This window comes from Culex quinquefasciatus, chromosome 2 (genome assembly GCF_015732765.1).
Source record: "Culex quinquefasciatus strain JHB chromosome 2, VPISU_Cqui_1.0_pri_paternal, whole genome shotgun sequence".
Lineage (NCBI taxonomy): Eukaryota > Metazoa > Arthropoda > Insecta > Diptera > Culicidae > Culex > Culex quinquefasciatus.
The window spans coordinates 139,959,382-139,979,786 of NC_051862.1; the positions used below are offsets into that span (position 1 = coordinate 139,959,382).

The window sequence follows — 20,405 nt, forward strand, 5'->3', positions numbered from 1 at the left end:
CTACAAATATAACAACCAAACTAATTCGAATCCTCCCTCATTTCCAGCCTCGAAATCTCCTCCAGCGAGTTCCTCACCATCCTCAGCTCGCTCACGACGCAGGTCAAAGCGAGTCGCGACCTCGCCAATCTGCTGGAAGAAGCCTCCAAGCTGCTCGTCGAACGGTACGTGTTCAGTGCGCCCAAGACTTCCAGCACGTTCACGACGCTGTTCAAAAACATTCAGTTCATTGCCAAGTCGGAGCTGATCTACTTCGGGTTGATTCTGTGCCTCACGGAGGACCCCGAGTGCTGGGCCGCTTGGCGGGGTCTGTACCGCAAGAACGTCCAGCAAACGGCCGAATTGCTTGCGTATATTGGTAAGCGTTGTCAATTGTCAACATCAGAAAGAAATACTTTAATTTTATTTTATTTCAGAAAACTCTTCCACGGAATCAACGCAGAAGCTGGTTGGCGATAGGCTCTTCCACCAGTTCTTGGACGACATACAGGAGATAAACGTTGAACTTGGACAGAGCAAAAAGAAGGTGGAAGGACTGAAGGCATCATCGACCGTGCTCCAGGTTAGTAAACGAATGCCCGATGTTGCTTAACTTCGGTGATCGGACGAGAACCAGTGTTTTCATCATAGTATGATCGTTGAAATTTAACGTTGTGTCTACCGAGTCAGAGGGTCGGCGATTTGACTAACAATGCAAAGGTCAAATAAAAAAAAATCAAACCATCCACATTAACGACCCCCGGGTCTTTTGTGATCTCTATTGCAAGTTTCTGCTCGAACCTAGGAGTTCGAAGGCTTGAATGGGGAGAACACCCAAACCTCTTTTTACTCCAAGGAACCTTCCACCCCAGTGTTTGAACTGACGACCTTTGGATTGAGAGTCCAACCGCCGCCAGCGATTCCACCGGAGTAGGCTTAGTTTGGTGTGCTATTTGTACTTATGGCATGGAGACAACTCCTACACCTGGAATGACTTAACGGCCTAACAACCAAGGCCGGGACCGACATTTTACTTCCTCATCCGATGGAAAATTGCAGCAGATGGGAATCGAACCCAGAATCATCTGCTTACAAAGCGGACAGCGTAACCATTCGGCCACGCACTGCAACAATGCAAAGGTCGTCGGTTCGAATTCCGAGTTGCAAGTGACCTGTGTGTGTGCTCTTTCTATACAATCCATCGGACGTCCGGTTCGATACGAAATCTTGCAAAACGAAATATAAAGGAATCTTCATGAAAAATCCATTTTTGCATAAGATTTTAATTACAGTTTATGTTGTCATAACAAAATTTATTATTAGTCTGATATTGGTTGAAAGCCAAAACAACTCGGGAATAACATTTTTTGTTATGGAAGAATACCGTCAACTGTTATTGGGATGATCGGATTAGTTGTTAAAATAACAAAAAATAATAACAAAGATTTGTTCGAAGAATAACCAAAAATGTTATTAGTCTGTTATTACAATAACAATCCAATAACAAAAAAATAATTACGACGAATAACAATTCCTGTTATAAATAACATGAAATGTTATTGACCTAGTATTTTCAAAAATCAAAAAATGTTATTTCCAGGTTATTTCCGTTTGCTCGGGTAAAAAAATTAGTTTTTTTCAGTGTGACCATAAGCCCTTATATTTCAACTGACAATATTTCGAAAACTATTGGTTTGATTTCAATGATAAATGACCTAGTGTGAAATTATCTGTAAAATAAGGAGCGAGTTCACGAGCAAAGCATACCTATAAGGATGTTTCAAAATGGGTCATTTTTGCGGGCACTTCAGGGCATGATCCCCTAGGTGTACTGAGCTCGAATCCCAAATCGACGTTTTGAACCCCTTAAAGATTTTTGCAATTTTCAAAAAGCTTATGAGCTCATAGTCCGTGTTCCAGGGAACAACTATGCCGAAGAGTACGAAAAGATTCGTCCACTATTTAAAATGTTATAGAATTTATAACACCGTCGCTGAAAACATCAATATTTTTTTCACACTAATACAGTTTTTCAATGTGAAAGTGCGTAAAGTTTGTGAAATTTTCAAAAATAATTTTTAACTTTTTTTCAATTTTCATAATTTTCATTAACTTTCGTTTAAGGACCACTTAACTCAAGAGTCATTTGGGTCCAAAGAATCAATTTTTATTGTTACAAAGCTTTTAAACATGTTTATGATAGATTGAACATGAAAATTAAATGTCTCGGTCAAAATACGATACGATTTCTTAGGCTTTTTTGTGACACATCTGCTGTAAAAATATAGGACATGTCACAAAATAGCACTGAAGCGACGATTTGCCTCCCTTACTTAAAATGGTTGTCATAAAAAATAAGAATTTGAAACAGTTTTTTTCAATGGACAACTTCAGGGCTATACTTCTACGGTGTTAGTTTTTAAATTGAGTGAAAAATGAAAATGATATAACTGCCGCTCCAATCTAGTCCGTCCCATATGTATTTTTGTCGATTTTGAGATAAACCTGACAAAAAACTTGTTATAACATCTACTTCAAGCCTATTTAATAAAAAAGTAATGTTTGTTCTAAAAATTCCAAAATAAAAATGACTATTGTGCTGTCCCATATGCAAAATAAAGGCAAGTCAGTTCTTGAATAGAAATGTCTCTCAAATCGATAATATAAATATTTAATAATTTAAATAATACACAGACTATGTCTCTAAGAGCCTGTTGAACTTAAAAAAAAACTTAAATTGTTGATAAATAATTAATGTTTAAGAATTTTGAAGCGCAAAATATGTTAACTATTCTGCATTTTTTTCTCATGCGAGGGACAACCACGGCCAGAAAAGAAACTACATACCATTGTAACTAATATTTAAAAAAACAGTCCTGTTACTTCTTGGTTGAATTCCCTTGATCCCGGTTCTGGATGCTTCCAGCGCAGATTGTGGATAACTCAATTTCGTGGGTTCCATATGCTGAGTCTCGGCGCCGTTTAAAGTTTCATACCAAGGAATTTTACTAAAACTATTCGTCAATAAGATTAACCTGAAACAAACAAACTTTTAGATCATTTAATAAAAATTATTTGAAAATCTACCAAAACAAACTAACAAATGACAAATTAAAAAATTAAAAAATTAAAAATTACTTGAAAATCTACCAAAACAAACTAACACATGACAGGTAAATTTCTGTTGTTAATGTTCAAGCCTACCTTGATACCATCACTGACTTGCCTTTATTTATGGACAAATAAAGTCAAGTCGGTCTCTTGCTGAAAATTTCACGAATTTACCTCCAAATTTTAAGTTTTAAAAATCAAATTTATGGTACCGTAAACTGGGGTCAATCGGGACACATGGGGCGAATTGGGACAGCAGTTTTAACCATGTTGGAGCACAATATTTTGATTTTTCTGGTTGGTTTCGGTTTCAACTGACTCAGACCAACAAAATGTGTACATCCATTCCCAAATATAAAAGCTTTAAGTGCTCTAAAAACTGCTGTCCCTATTCAGACTGCAGTCCCGATTCACCCCAGATTACGGTAGTAGTATTCTTTAGACTGATATTGAAATAACTGTTTAAAAAATTATATGGAAATTGTTTGTTTAGAATGGGAAAAATGGTAGACTTTTTTTGGGCTTCTCACACCGTTATCTCAACACTCACTTTTTACAGATGGGACGGACTAGATTGGAGCGGCAGAAAAATTAAAATGTAAAAAAGAAAGTTTTCCCAAACAAATTTTCATACAATTTTGAATCGCATTGCGGAAAGCCGGGTCAAACCCAATCACTCCCAAATTTTGGGGGGTTGTTTGGAGGCCCATATGGGACCGGAGAATGCCTGTTCTGACTGAATTAGTCCATTTTGAAATTTTCCCATGCAACTTCAAGCCACCCTAATATATACCAAAAGATGCGGAAGGATCTGGCCTACACGTCAGTGATGTTTTTGGTAAAAGCATTGGTGGCCAAAGTGCCATTTTTGAAAAAAATATATTTTTACGGATTAAATCCCATTAAAAATTGAAGGGCGGAGCGCCAGCTCCTGTTACGGCCAATCAAGCTCATATTTGGGATTTGGTCTCAGTACGCCCACCGGAACCAGCCCCTGAATGCCCACCAAAAAGTCATTTTTGTTACACTCTAATATCTAGAATTTTGTTTAAGGTCCTACAAGCTAATGTGCTTTATACGTTTATAGGACCTATTCATAAAAAAAATATTCTGAATATGTATAAGCGTTTGACATCTTACATAAAATTTTCTTACGCCAAAAATATTTTTAAAAAACACATAACTAACTGATTCAAACAAATTCCTTTATTGAATGAATATAATTAAACCTTTCACCAGTCGGTACCGTAACTGTAGCGTTTGCTGCCCTATCAGCAGTTCAGAAGCGTTCGCAGCACCGCTAGCCCGCAACTTTTGACAACACGACGATTTTTGTACACGTCGTCGTCGTCGGTCTGAAGTCTGCTTACACCCATACAAAAACCTCTGAAAGCTCTCGCTCTTTCGCACCCCTAACGGCATCCCATGCCTACCGGCTCGTTCACTCTCCCTCTAACTAACGATACCGATGTACGATCCAATCCAAGTAGGCAAGCAAGCAACCACTCTCGGTGTCTGTACTTTCAGTTGATTTTCTGCTTTTATTCCGAACAGCCACGCATTTCGGTCAGTTTTCACTAACCAATTCTCCGCTTGTTTGAAATTCCTGATACAATAGTTGGGGTTTGAAAAAGAGGAAGAAAAAGAGAAGAATCTTGAACCGCATTTTTCCATAAAGTTTAACATAAAGTTGCAGATATTCCGTTTGGTAGTCACGCGCGCGTGTAGTAGGCTAGATTTTGTGAAGATTTTGTAAGTTTCAATTAGTCGGTTGATAATGGTGGTGCTGCTGCTGCTAGTTCTGTGCATTGAAGTTGAAGTCCCGGTTAGAAACGGTGGATCGTACACGAGGAGTAGTTACAACTGAACGAAGGAGAAAGCGCTGTGTGAAAACGGCCAACGTGGACATGTTCCGGGCGGGGATACCCCGAACTTCCGCAAAAAAGGTCATCAACAGCAAATTGGCCAGCGGTAGCGGAAAAAATCGATAAAGAATTTCCAATGTGACGCTCCTCCCTGTGGCCCCGAGGACCAGACCAGAGTTCTGAGCCGATAGATGGCGTATATCTACGTGTATGTGTGCGGAGGCTCCGTGTTGCTGGTAGTGGTGTCGTTCTTCATCCGCGCACACAACCGTACAAAGCCATCGGTCGATGCATCATCGTGATGTGCTGCTCTCCGCCCCAACCCAAGAGTGTGGCGCTGGAATTTTGTCTAAACATCTATCGTACTCATCGTACTAAGGTCGTGATAATCTACGTTAAACAATCTCTAAGAGATTGAGCTGACCTAAATAAGTCACTGATAATCGTTAATGATAAGCAATGCAACAAAGTGCATTATGTACAAATCTATTGCGGTTTGTTCTGAATGACGTATGCTCTTTGTTCTTGAAGTTTTGTTATGTAGAACAAGTGTGTTTTTTTAAATTAATATTGATTAAATTAACTGTAGAAATTGCTTACAATATTGTCATTTTTTTATTCGATCAGTTTAACTTATTGACTTACATTGTGCTAGGGCTACATTTCTAATTACATGGTGACTAAACAAAATATCTTTTAGCTAAGTTTTAATTTTTTCCCAAAAACAACCATCAGCCAATACCTTTACTATGACGATTCAATTTACAATGTTTTGTCCTTTTTGTAGTTTCGTAAAAAAACTAAATTTGAAATTTAAAAAAATGCTAAAATAAACAAAACAAGTATAAATGATAACAAATGGTGAACGCAGTTCGTTGTAAAACTCGAATTTACAGCACTCGTCGTATTTGTCCAACTCGACAAAACCTCATTATTGTTTTAAAAAATTATCATTCATTTTGATTGCAGAAACGTATATCTAATACACTCAAACCCCGAAGGTTTGACAAGAACCGTTGTCAAACTAACGGGATCACTTTTTAGTTTGACACCCCTTTTACACGGAGTTCGCACACACTACCAAACGTTTGTTTTGATAGTGTGCATGAGCGCCGAGTAAAAAGTGACAGTTCGTCACTTTTTAGTTTGACTTTGACCAACCAACCGGGTAGAAACTAAAAAAAGTGTCAAACGACATAGTGACCAACCACCGGGGGTTGAGTGTATTTTAAGTTTTGGTAATTTGGTCAGTTAAACAATGTGTTTCTTGACTATATTTCTAGTTACATGGTGACCAAGCCAGCAGTTTTTTTTTTCTTTTCTTTACCTTTCTTTTAATTATTTCCTAACAACTCCGGTTATAAGCTTTCTCTTTTTCCGTATTTCTATGCCCTTTCCTCTGAAAGATCTTAGTTTTTTCTTATGGGTCACACTTAACTTACTTACCACAATTATTGTATTCAATTTTCAATATTTCGTCCCATGTTGAGTTTTTTCCAAATGCCAAAATAGAGGCAATGTAAATTTTGTTTCAAGTTTGTAGCAAAATTTCCCAAACAATTCAGGAGGCAAAAATCATTGAAGATTACTAAAATTTCAATTAAAAAAAAAGTTGTCGATTGTGATCTACCTACTTATAGTGCAGTGCCGTGTTTATTTATGCATTTTTTTTATTAAACAGAAGCTTTTTAATTTTTTACATTTTTTTTAATTTGGGACTCAAATTGGAAAAATTGTGAAACTTAATGGGAAAAATATGCCCATAAATTCATTGATATTTTGCAAATTAGTGACAGTGCACAGAGTTCGGAATGGCAAAATTAAGTGGAATAAATTGATAACTCCTTTATTTGACGTCCTAGCCAAATGGTGTCTTCGGAAGATTTGTTGTACTTGATAAGGGCTATCTTTTGAAGTTATTGACATACAGGGTGTCAACCAAAAACTAACTTTGTTGGATGACGTTGTAGGGCTTTGGTGTCTTCGGAAAAGTTGTAGAGGAGAAAATTTCATGAAAGTTTGTCGAAGGCGCCAAATTTGTAACTCTTCATCTACTCGAGATATACGCCATTTTTGCAAAAATGGTCCAAAAAAGCTTTTTTTTTTGGTGATAACTCAAAATGTTAGCATTTTAGCGGCCTACTATGTTCTGAAGAGTTGTTTATGACTTAAAATTACACATCTTTGTCGAAGACAGCAAAATGTTTTGAGCCTTTATTGAGGAGTTATAATCATTTTTAAGTGATTTTGAGCCTATTTTCAAGTTGCTATGTTTTGAAAATGGCGCATTTTGGCGCAAAACCGAACAATGCACCTGAAAGTACACACTTTCAACTACATTTCCTGAAAATATCTCCGTGTCTATCGGTGTCTATTTTTAGATATCTCAATTTGAATTTGATGGTTTTTAATCAATTTTTTTTATAATTTTTAAGCGGAATCTTATTGAAAACGTGGTTATAATCGGTAAATTGAAGGGTAAATTGATAGATTTTTTTGGAAAATATGTTTATGCTTAAAATTATGACACACACTCTAAAATTATAAATAAAAACATGTTTAGCCCAAAAATAATATATGTTTAAATTTAAAATAATTGTTCGTATTTAAAATTAAGTATTTCCTTTTATATTTGGTCACTATAGAAAGGTTGCCGTATTTTTTCATAGACAAAGTATTTTTCATAAAAAATGATCAATTTGGACTTCAATTTAACGATTTTCACCTCGTTTTCAATAAGATTCCGCTTAAAAATTATAAATAAATTGATTGAAAACCGTCAAATTCAAATTGAGATATCTAAAAATAGACACCGATAGACACGGAGATATTTTCAGGAAGTGTAGTTGAATGTGTGTACATTCAGGTGCATTGTTCAGTTTTGCGCCAAAATGCGCCATTTTCAAAACATAGCAACTTGAAAATTGGCTCAAAATCACTTAAAAATGGTTATAACTCTTCAATAAAGGCTCAAAACATGTTGCTGTCTTCGACAAAGATGTGTAATTTTATGTCATAAACAACTCTTCAGAACATAGTAGGCCGCTAAAATGCTAACATTTTGAGTCATCACCAAAAAAGTGCTTTTTTGGACCATTTTTGCAAAAATGGCGTATATCTCGAGTAGATTAAGAGTTACAAATTTGGCGCCTTCGACAAACTTTCATGAAATTTTCTCCTCTACAACTTTTCCGAAGACACCAAAGCCCTACAACGTCATCCAACAAAGTTAGTTTTTGGTTGACACCCTGGATGGTCATCACCCTGAATGTCAATAACTTCAAAAGATAGCCCCTATCAAGTACAACAACTCTTCCGAAGACACCATTTGGCTAAGACGTCAAATGAAGGAGTTATCAATTTATTCCACTTAATTTTGCCATTCCGAACACTGTGCAGTGGCATAACTGAAATGATGTGATTCTGTGATACTTTTTTTATATTTTTTTTTTCCAAATAAGTAAATTTGAACTCTATTGATCCATTTTTAAATACCAAAAAGTGAAATATTTGTTAAATTCACAAAGGTCAATACACACTACCTAGATTTGGAATTTATGTCTCTCTGGCTGAAGCATTTTCTCTAGAAATCAGTGGACAAAAATAATTTTCCTTAAAAAATGAGAGTTTGATTGAATTTACTGTTACAACCAATAGTACATTATTTTGTTTTTTTTTTTTCAATTTTAAACCGGGTGGAACATTTTTGAACCATTTCAAAATATTTATTATGCAACAAGTTGCAAAAACAATTTTATTTAAGCACGAGTCGTACATTTATCCAACGACGTTTACCGAGTTGGACGACGAATGCTGAAAAAATCAATTTTTGCAACAAGTTGCTTACAACATTTTTTTCAATTCCGAAAAACGCTTCTAGAATGGAATTTTATGTCAAACACTAATGTGTTTAGTTAATTCATCGTTCGAAACCAAAAATATTGAAAAGTGATACTTTTCGGTACTAGTGTTGAAAAGTTCAACTTTTCGGCACCCAATTTTCCATTCTATTATTTTTGGTAGGGAAAGGTGGCCGTTTATTTTCTCCAGAAGGGTTGGAAAAGGTGACAGTTTCACAGTGGAATTGCAAAATAGTAGTTTATGCAACAAGTTGCAAAAAGAGGATTTCTTCAGCACGAGTCGTACATTTATCCAACGAGGTTCACCGAGTTGGATAAATACGAAGAGTGCTGAAAAAATCAAGTTTTGCAACGAGTTCCATACAACATTTTTTGCAATTCCAAAAAACACACACTGAGTGAAATTTTATGTCAAATTTTCATGTATTTTGTCAATAAATCGTTTAAATAAAAAAAAAATTTGAAAAGTGTTACTTTTCAAAACAAGTGCTGAAAAGTTCAACTTTTCAGCACCCATTTGAGTGCTGAAAAGTAGAACTTTTCAGCATTTATTTTGAAAAGTGTTGCTATTCGATTCTGTTTTTTTTTGGTACAGAAAAGTAGGCTACTTCGTCGTTCAAGAATGACAGGAAAAGTAAGTAGTTTCACGACGGAATTGCAAAAAAATAGTTTATGCAAAAAAGTTGCAAAAAGAAATTTTTTTAAGCACGAGTCGTACATTTATCCAACGACGTTTACCGAGTTGGATAAATACGACGAATGCTGACAAAATCAATTTTTGCAACAAGTTGCTTACAACATTTGTTGCAATTCCGAAAAAACGCTTCTAGAATTGAATTTTATGTCAAACACTAATGTGTTTAGTTAATTCATCGTTCGAAACCAAAAAATATTGAAAAGTGATACTTTTCGGTACTAGTGTTGAAAAGTTCAACTTTTCGGCACCCAAAGGTATTCATTTTCCATTCTATTATTTTTGTTAGGGAAAGGAGGCCGTTTAGTTTCTCCAGAAGGGTTGGAAAAGTTGACAGTTTCACAGTGGAATTGCAAAAAAAGTTAATTTGATGCCAAATTTTCATTTCAACACGATTTCAAGCTAAAATGCTTTGAAAGAATATTACAAATTTCAAAAAAAGTGATAAGTGTGAACCGACAATTGGGTCCTAAAATGAAGCTTAGATTGCTGATATTATTGTTTACAGCGATAAAGCTTATTTTTCTGAGTACAATGACCCTTTGTACGACCACAAAGAGTTTAAAATGGATTTTTAAATCAATTTTGAAAAATTAACCTCGCGGTCCTTCTTGACAGAAAAGTTCCTACTTGACAGCTCGTTCCAAGGGGACCATAGTCGATCCATCGAAAAAATGTTGTCTTGTCAAAAAGAAATTTTGCATTAAAATGAAAAAAAGTGATCAGAAATGGTTTTTAATGGTGTTTTTTACCGTTGTACATTAAAATTGACATAGGGCTTTAGTACCCAATTAAAAAATAAATCACAAAGAGTTCGACACCCTGCTGGTCCATTCAAATCTGCACACGCACACCACTTCAAGAGCAATTTTTCCAAAGCTGGTGAAGCTTTCCATGACTGATAACCTGACCGGCCAGTTGATGCCACGGCGTTGGCAACCCGGGACTGAGAAACCCATTAAAATGTGATCATTTATCATAGAAAACAGCTCAGAATGGCCGCCGCCACCACGAGACTGGCCTACATTTTGGGACCCACCGATCTGTCTGAAGAGCGAGCCTTTCAGAAAGTTTGTAGACAGAAGACCAGCCACACTAAAGACCGAGATTGGGCTGTGGTGGAACCGTGTGTGAAGAGTAACGAGCAAGAACAGTTCATTAGTCGGAACACTTTTATTACCGGGCAGGGCTGAGGAATCCGTTTACACATCAGTCAGTCAGTTTGTTGGTCGGTGTGTGTGTAAACTTTCTTTTTCGACGTCACGACCTGTGATGAACAGAGAGCGCAGTTAGTAGCAGTGACTACGGTTGGGGGCTTTCCACCACTTGTTATCGCACACTGAACCGATCTCGAAGCAAGGTGGTTGCGCCCAGCACACCGTTCGCTGTGCCACCTAGACAGTCGGGGCCGGCTTTTGACCACGTTGTACATCTACCGACTTGTTGGTCGAAAAGAAGTTGGAAAAGAGAAGTGATAGTAGGTTGCAGTTAGGTAACAGGCAGCCACGAGAGGGAGAGAGAGAGAGCGAGCGAGCGAGCTGATCACCTTAAACGTGCGCCCGCAAGAAGACACGTTGTCATTTTGGGACTCGTTGACTTGCGATCGCGAAGTCAGTGCGGTTTTGGTATTATGTCATCATCGGTGGTAAGACAGAGAGATGGTTGCAATTTGCAGTGTGATCGGAGGAGTTAAAAGTTACTTATACTTAAGTGACAAAGATTCCTTCCTGGAAATACAAAAAAATATTGAAAATAAAACAAATTACATTGTTTCTCCAAACAACTGCAACCCAAGAAATGGGTCATTGTTTGAAACAGGTTTCCCACTGAACCCCCCTCCTCATCCAACAATTATTCATACACATCCGATTTATGGCCGGCGTAAAACCTCACACAAGATATGTTTTTTTATTGCCCCTCCCATAGATAACTCTCGTCTCGTGCGTCTGCCTGTAAAACGAAACTTGAGGCGCAATTTCATCTCCAAAGCTCGCACACAAAAGTGCACTCATCAACTGACTAGCAGCTATGCTGCACGATAGGTGTGAAGTTGTTAACACACACCTGGGCTGTATAGGTTAAAAATAATTCTACTCTACCAACATAACCTAGAATTGTCGGGTTCAAAGTTCTGTTTTGGCAAAAGTGCGACAAGTTTTGCAGACGTTGCAACATACCGGCGAAACAAAGCCAAATTTATGAATTGGCGAGGCCAGTTTTGGTGGAGCTTTAGCTGCGCGATGGAATTGACTTATGCGCGCACTAACCAACTTACGTTCGTGTAGGAAATGCGGTTCGTCGTCTATTAGTGAGTGTAGCTATGGATGTGGGGAGAAACCAATTAACGTGATGTTACGCAATCAAAGCTCTGCATTACAGTGTGTAGGTAGTGTAACTGCGCGGTGGCAAAGCATACAGCTCACAAGTGGCTCGGGGTTTTTTTTTTCGAGTGCATTTGTTGAGGAAATAAAATCAAATTTAATCATCTACGTGCATGTTTTTTTACAATTTCAAATGTTGGCATATGGAAAAACTAATTTGGACTATTTTAGGGTCTACCTTATGCCATTCACAGCAAAAAAAATCTGGGTAAAATCGCATGCAAATGCATGCACATCACCTTTGTGAGAAAAAGCATGTAATATTGTATGAGAAAACGTGTACACAAAAAGCATGTACCGAAGAAAAAAATCAGGTCTGCTCACCCCAAAAATAACATCAATTCGACGAGGGTTATATTCAGATTACCAAGTCCGCGCCCCAACCCACTCGGCTATCCGACTCTCGTCGGATTGATGTTATTTTTGGGGTGAGCAGACCTGATTTTTTTTCTTCGGTACATGCTTTTTGTGTACACGTTTTCTCATACAATATTACATGCTTTTCTCACAAAGGTGATGTGCATGCTTTTGCAGGCGATTTTACCGTCGGATTTTTGCTGTGTTGAATGACAAGCGGAGCAAGCGAGATACACTCAATGTTTACACTTGCTTATTGGACCATACAAAAAAAAATCGAGAAATGTTGGATTACAGTATACAGAAAATAACTTTTAAAAAATCAAGCAAACTATAAGTTACTCTATTTTTAACTATTTTAAAATCAATTGATTAAAAAAAGTGCTTTTAACACTGGAACGCCCAACGCATGTCCAACTTACACGGACGCCCAAGCCTCCCAAAAAAGTTGGAACGGTAACTTCAACTCGCTGGTTCTCGGGCCTAACTCAACCAATCAAGATGATTCTTCTTTCCAGTGATTTGTTCGGATGTCTAGATGATTCTAGATTTTTGCAGAACTTAATTTGAACAATTCTGTAATTTTCGCGACCGAAAACATCGTTCCACATTTTCAAAAAGACTGCCTGCGCGGAGTTTTCGGCGATTTTTTTTAAGTGCAAAAAAAAGTTGGAACGATGTTTTTGATCGCAAAAATTACAGATTTGATCAAATTAAGTTCTGCAAAGTTCTGGAATCATCTAGACATCCTAACAAACACTGGAAAGAAGAATCATCTTGATTGGTTGAGTTAGGCCCGAGAACCAGCGAGTTGAAGTTACCGTTCCAACTTTTTTGGAGCCTTGGGCGTTGGAATGTTAAAAAGACTTGATCCCTGCATTTTTACTGTCACTTAAGTCAGCTTCAAGTTTAGTTGATTGGTATAGTTTTGGTACATGGATCCTGCACTGCAAAATCATTTTTCAAATGTTTTGTAAACTAAAAAAAAAAATTAGCTTTTGTAAATTCGCAATTCGCAATTTTCAGTGTGAGAACAGCTTTTGTAAACATGCTAAATTATGATTTAAAATGAATATTTTAAATGTCTGATTTTGTTTTTTTAAATATTAAAGTTGTAATTTTTTTAACACACCCGTAGAGGTTTTAAGTGAAAATGTTGTAAGGCCGTTGCAAATACTTTTCAAAGTTTATGTTTATGTTATCAGTACTAAAAAGTTTATAGGATCCATTGAGGGTCCCAAAATAGTTTTCGGGTTGGTTTCTTCGGCCATGATGTTAATTTTGGTGGCGAGTATACAAAGCATAGGTAATAGCAAAACTTGGATACCTTGACTTGATAAATGCATTTTTTTATGGAAATCAATCGATCGTAATTTCTCATCGGTGAGTCGTAATTCGTCGATGATAAGTCGTAATTTGTCGATAGTAGATTGAAATCATTCGATCGTAATTTTTCGATCTACCATCGACTAATTACGACTGAAATTTGAGAAAATCTCAATTTGTGTTCAAAGCTTGGTTTCAAAAATAATAAAATTTCACTAATTCGAAAAATGTCAGCCTTTTAATATTTATTTTTTTTAAAGGTTAAACTTTGAAATTTTGAAATTTTGACAATCTCAAAGATTTTAAAAGTGTCTAAATTTTAAAGAATCGCCGGTTTAAGAATATTTCAGTAAACATTAAAAGACTCTCATATTTTGGTCGGCATTTGGGTTGGCTCTATTCAACTCAGGAGGGCCTTAAAAATGTTGTTTTTTTTGTAAATTTCCATGAAAAATATGAAGAAAAAAGCAGCCCCCAAAATATTTCCAAAATAATTAAAAACCTTTAAAAAATGTCTGAAGACTTTCAATATTTAATGAGTTTAAAATTTTTATTATTTTTTTTAAAATCTGATCACTGCAAAACAACTGGAAAACTTTAAAATGTATTCTTTAAACTCATTCATATGTTGAAAACGTGGCATGTAATTTCAATTTTCATATAATCTTTATTTAAAAAATAAAAAAAATAAAAATTAACTTTCAAAAATTTATATTTTCTTGACACTTTTATATTAGGGAGCATCCATAAACCACGTGAACACCTCTAATATGTTTTTGCCTTCCTTACCGTACTGAGGAAAGGCTATAAAATCACTCGAAAAACAAACTTTTTAGTTAGACCTCCTAGACCTACCTTCATTTGTACATATCGACTCAGAATCACCAGCTGAGCAAATGTCTGTGTGTTTGGCTGTATGTAGACATGTGTACCAAATCAATGTCACTGGAATATCTCGTCACAGGCTCAACCGATTTTGGCTGGAATGGTTTTAATCGATCCGTCTTAACGTCCCCTAAGTTGCTATTGAAATTCATGCAGTTTTATCATGTATTTAAAAAGTTATGTTAAAAAACTGTTTCATATTAAATTAAAATTATGGTAAAAAGGGTGGTTTTTTCATGAAACCCTCACATGTTATATATTTTTAGAAAGCATATGAGAAGACTTTTTAGGTGGAGTAAGAATTTTCTGGATCTGACTTACCTATCTTAAATTACAAGCAGTTTAAAAAATGGTCTGAATTCACATAACCTCAACTGGTCGGGTCTGATCGCCACGAAAAAGCCGTGTAGAGGAATGCCATTTTCCTCAAAGGCCGTGACTTTATAATCTTGACAAAAAGTCTGTAGGTAGTCTGTTTTTTACTCATCACTTATTTTTATTAGGACGTTAGGGGAGATCCATAAACATGTGGACACTTTAGGGGGATTGAAATCACTATAAATGAGAGGAAGGCACCAACCACCTAAAGGTGGATTAAGTAACGTTTTTTATTAACTCTTTTAAAATTTCTGTAACTGCAATAAGGCCGTTGCAAATATTTTTCAAAGTTTATGTCGCCGGCAAAAAAAAAATCCTAAAAACTTCAAACTGTCGGAGCAAAAAAAAAATATTTTCCTAAAAACTTAAAAATTTCCACGAAAGTAGAAATCTTATCAAGTGAAAAAAATCTAAAATGCATTTTTCTGCATTGATTATAATATTTAACATGTTTGGGCTTGTTAAAAAATGTTTTGAAATTCCAATACAAAGCACCGAAAAAAAAATTTTTTCGCAAAATATAAAATTTTCGTCAATGCTTTGATATTTTGGAAACTAATGATGTTTTGCCGTCAGGTGTACAAAAGCATTTTAAAACACTTTTTTCATTAAAATTTGGAAAGGGACCATCCATAAACCACGTGGACACTTTTTTGGGAATCTGTAACCCCCCCCCCCCCCAGAGTGCGCTGACCACGGGGACGCGTTGTTTTGTTTTTGCATGCTCATTTTCATTTCTTTTGTGTCGCTGTGATTCGTATGGGGTGAGTGATTGTGGTAATCGAATAATAACATCATTAGTGCGCTGGAAGTGGGGACGCGAAATCGTGATTATGCAGGTTAATTTTTTTTGTGTGCTTTTGTTTCGCTATTCGTATGGGGTGAGTGATTGTGGTAATCGAATAATAGCATGACTTACTGAATTATTTGTGTCTTGAGCGTAATTTTCGTTGAGTAATTGGTGTTTTTTTGTGATTTTTTTTTGAGATCTTAATTAATTGTTTTGTCATTTTCAAAGCCCTTCCTATATCATCGTTGATCGGAAGGCACAGCGTCGGGTAAATTGTGGTAATCGAATAATAGCATCATTGGTGCGCTGGAAGTGGGGACGCGAAATTATTTGTGTCTTGAGCGTAATTTTCGTTAAGTAATTGGTGTTTTTTTGTGATTTTTTTGTGATTTTTTTTTTTTTAGATTTTAATTAATTGTTTTGTCATTTTCAAAGCCCTTCCTATATCATCGTTGATCGGAAGGCACGGCGTCGGGTAAATTGTGTATAATGTTTTGAATAAGGTTTTATTTTTAATGGTGAAAAAGCCATTTCTATATAATGATCGAAAGACGCACTGATATTTTGGATTAATTAATAGTGGAGTGAAATAATTGTGTGTGAGTCACTTTGTGTGTTAACCAGAAAGACCTTCCCATAGCATCGTTGCTCGGAAGGCTCGCCGACGGGTCTGTTATGATAGTCCTCCCCATAGCATCGTAGCTCGGGAGGCATCGAAAAGCCAATACCTTATCCTACTAACCCAAAAAAATAATAATCACGTGATGCTTGAAGGAGATGCTGTGGATTCAACGGTCTCAAGCGGTATCAACAAGTATATAGCGAAAAACTGTGTGCTTGATGAGTCTGCAACTTCAACTATCGGACTAACATTCCTCCCTTTCGTTGAACTGCAGGCTTCTTGGGAGGGCGCCGGTATTGACTAATAAAGTCGGGGTCTTCAGGGGTTAAACAGTGAACGGATGGTTGGCTCCCACTGATCATTTTTGATTCATTGTTTAACTTCAGCTGATCTGTCAATAACGGAGTAGCAGCTCATTGGCAGTCAACCATGCTCATGCTCATGCTCATGCTCTGTAACCCCCCCCCCCCCCAACAATTGTCCATTTATAAAAAATATTTTTTGTATGGATCGTGGACAATCGCCATATCCCCCCCCCCTTTAAAGTGTCCACGTGGTTTATGGATGGTCCCAAACCATGGCTCTTAATTTAAATTTTTAAACTTTTTTATCTTTTTGCCCCCTCTCCCCACCCTCCCCCTCTCGACTTTGGTCAGAGTTGAGTTCGAAAAATATTTGCAACGGCCTAACAAATTATAATTAGTTACAAAAACTACTTTTTTAAACTTTTCGATCTCTTACAACATTACGTTTCACTCAGTTGCAGTGATTATTTCAACGAAGAAGTAGCGTTCATAAATATTTAATTGCCGCAACCACGTGTAAACACAACTGCCAGCGCCTAGACCGTACGCATCTCAAATTAGGCACGAAAGTAAACATTTTCGGATTGTTTACACAGAATTCCAGTGCTGGATTGTGTGCACAGTACAAACATATCAAAATTGTATGGTTTTTATAGGTAGAATGATTATTTTAAGTGAATTTTGACTTGCTTTTTATTTTAAAATGTCTACTTCAGTTTTTTTGTTTTTATTATGAGTGAACATATTTTTAATGATTGTTTTTTGTTTGAAAAGATAACTTCCAAATTTAAATGTTAACTTTTTTTTAAATTGTGTACCATTCCCTGGAACCAGCGATTTTCAGATTGCTGAAGTTGAAAGCATTATCGTTAAGAGCTGTAAATCCCTGCACCAGGCCCGTAGCCAGGGGGGGGCTTCCGGGCTGCAGCCCCCCCCGAAATTTTTTCCAATTTTTTTAAAATTGAACTACCTTAAAAAAATCTTAAATCAATGATTGTGTGTTCTCTTCCCAGAAATAATTTGTAAGATAGAGAATCAAGAATTGATTGATCAAACTAAGTAATTTGCCTGTCCATTGCCGGGCTCAGTTTTTGTAGATTATGGATCCAAAATTTGGATATTTAAAAATTGAGCTGCAGATTTGAACATTGTTCCATTCAGTAACATCTCATTTATCTTGTAGTTTTAGCATTACATTGGTTAGGATGGTCCAAATCTGGGCTTACTTGGGGCTATCCCCTGAAATCAAAGATTTACGCATCACTAGCCTAAGTTCCAAAATTTGAGCTTTTTCTGACCACCGACCACCAAGTTTGGGCAAAATCGTCAAATTGTATGGAGAAAAGCAACTGTTTCAGTTTTTTACCAATGGAAGGCGCAATAACTATCCAGTTCTTACCAATTTTCAGAACTAAAATCTTCTTTAAATTTGTAAAAACTTTCCCGAAGACACCTTATTTTTTGGGTTTTTTGCTAAAAAGTTATTAACCTTCGAAAATAGCAATTTCCGAGCGGACTGCTCTAAGGGGCTACATAGAAATAATTACCGTCGTCTGGGGCGAATCGGGACTACAGTCTGAATAGGGACAGCAAAAATCCTTAGATCTTGTTGTCTTATTTTTGATTGTAGAACTTAAGTATGACCCCTGAAGAACCATAAAATAATTTAGAATTTTTGAATTCAATGTGGCGGTCAAAATGGAGGTCAAGAAATATTTCTGGTGTTTTTTTTTAAAGGTCTGATAAACCAAATTTCCAGTTTTTGCTTTTTGGGTGCTTTTGAAACCGTCAGGGGTATTAAAAAACACCCAAAAAGCAAAAATTTTGTGTATTGGACCATTAAAAAAACAGATGCCGAATTTGATGTTAAAAACAAGCAAATAAAACATGCCGATTTCATTTGTTCCTGATTCGGTTATCCGAAGTCCTTCGAACTTCGGATAATCGAAACTTTGGATAATCGAGGCTTCGGCTAGTCGAATTTGGATTGTAAAATTAATAGCCCTTCTTTATTTGCATTAAAACCTTTAAACTGTTAATACATGTTTTTTCTCTACATTTTTCAAAATTTCTTCATAATTTCTCAAAAATATTTAGATTTTGTTTTCAAAAACGAAAGCATTTAATATGAAAAACATTTGAGTGAATTTTGACTATTATCAGAAATACAATTCTAATTTTATCGTTTTGCTTTTAAGAATATGGTTAGTTACATATCTAAGACCTTAGAGAAAAATGCTTGAGAAATATCTGTGTGTATTTTTTTATTACTTTTTCGTAAACCTTTTTCCGAAACCACTCGTCCAAAATGCTTTCTTTTGGTCACATTTTTTAGTTTCCACCGTGGCCAATCTCCAATTTTTATTTAATATATCAAAAATCGGAAGATCAACTAAGTGAATACTTATTATCAACTAATTTTCACTTTGTGCATGAGCTTGCGATTTTAAAGGAAGAAAAAATGATAAAAATATTCAAAACGTTAAAAAAATTTAAGCTTGGATTCAAAAACTCTGAAATTAAATTAATTAAACATCACTTTCAAATTATATAATTTCTGATCAGTAATTCATTTTTAAACTATTTAATTTCTATTTTTTGGATTTTACAGATTAGAATTTGCATTTTGAAAATTTTAAAATTTCTTTATTATTTTTTTTTAATAATTTCTTATTTCTGAATATCAATTGTAAATATTTTCCAAAGTTTATGTTGCCACCTTTTCAAAATGGACCAAAAAACAGAGAGCAAATACAATATTAAAAAAAAATAGCTTCACAATTTTAATAGAAATAACTTATTTCGATTAAGTCTTTTTAGGACCAGCGACCAGGTCGGTCCGGAAAACAAATTTGAAATGTTTTTCCTGCTTTGATAATCATATACGACATGTTTGGGCTCGTTTAAAAATATTTAGAATTTTTGTAACATGTCGCGGAACCGCGGAAAGTTTTTTCTCACGAAAAAAGGATTTCGCCATCAGCTAGATATTTTGAAAACTAATGATGCAAAACAACTGTACTGATTTAAAGTGTGTTTTGAACACTTTTAAAATAATAAAACCATAGCTTGTAGTTTTGATTTGTAACCCTCTCAACTTTGGTCAGAGTTTAGTGACATAAACTTCAGAATAATATTCGCAACGGCTAATTGAAGATTTAATAATTTTACACTTTCAAATTTCTAAATTTCATAATTTTTTATTTATTTTTTTTGGTATAAGACAAAGAAATGCCAGAAATCAAAAATAAAAATAATAAAAACATAAAAAATTTAAGATAACAATTCAACAGAATAATATCAAAAAATCTGAAATTCCAAAAATTTAAAAATCTAAAACTGAAAAATTAATAAAATAATTGATACTTAAGAAATCCCAAACTAAAAAAAATATCATTTTAAAATTAAGTTATTCAAAATCCAATAAATTATGTTTTTTCAATCTTAATTTTTGGATGCTTTAAATATTTTTATGTTTGAATTCTAGTATTCCAAAATTAATTTATATTTACCAGAAAATTAAGTGATTTTTGTAATGGCTTTTCCCTTATTTCAGCATTTTAAGATTCAGCGTTTTGATAGTCAGCTTCATGAGGCAATTCTTCAATATTATTTAAGCGAATACATTATTTTCAAACGTTATTTTCAGTCGCATCCAAATAAACAAATCAAAATCTCATCAACACATATTGCTCCCGAAGAAATATCAAACGACGCTTTTTGTTTCTGTTCCTTTTCAGCTGCGTACCGCTTCAGAGAAGTCTTTTCGTAAACCTTTTCTTAACCGTTCCTTGAGATTTTTTTGTATGGAGTTTTAAGAGTCTCCGTACTACAGGACATTTTTTAAAATTT

At 35.4% G+C, this 20,405-nt stretch overlaps 1 protein-coding gene across 1 annotated transcript in view; it reads left to right on the top strand.

Moving 5' to 3' along the window:
• Positions 1 to 20,405, top strand: part of LOC6031799 (transmembrane protein 214) — a 52,899-nt gene that overhangs the window by 11,424 nt on the left and 21,070 nt on the right. The window contains exons 3-4 of the mRNA XM_038252203.1: positions 48 to 358; positions 417 to 562. Coding sequence (XP_038108131.1) covers positions 48 to 358; positions 417 to 562 — 457 coding nt within the window. The remainder of the gene's footprint in view (positions 1 to 47; positions 359 to 416; positions 563 to 20,405) is intronic.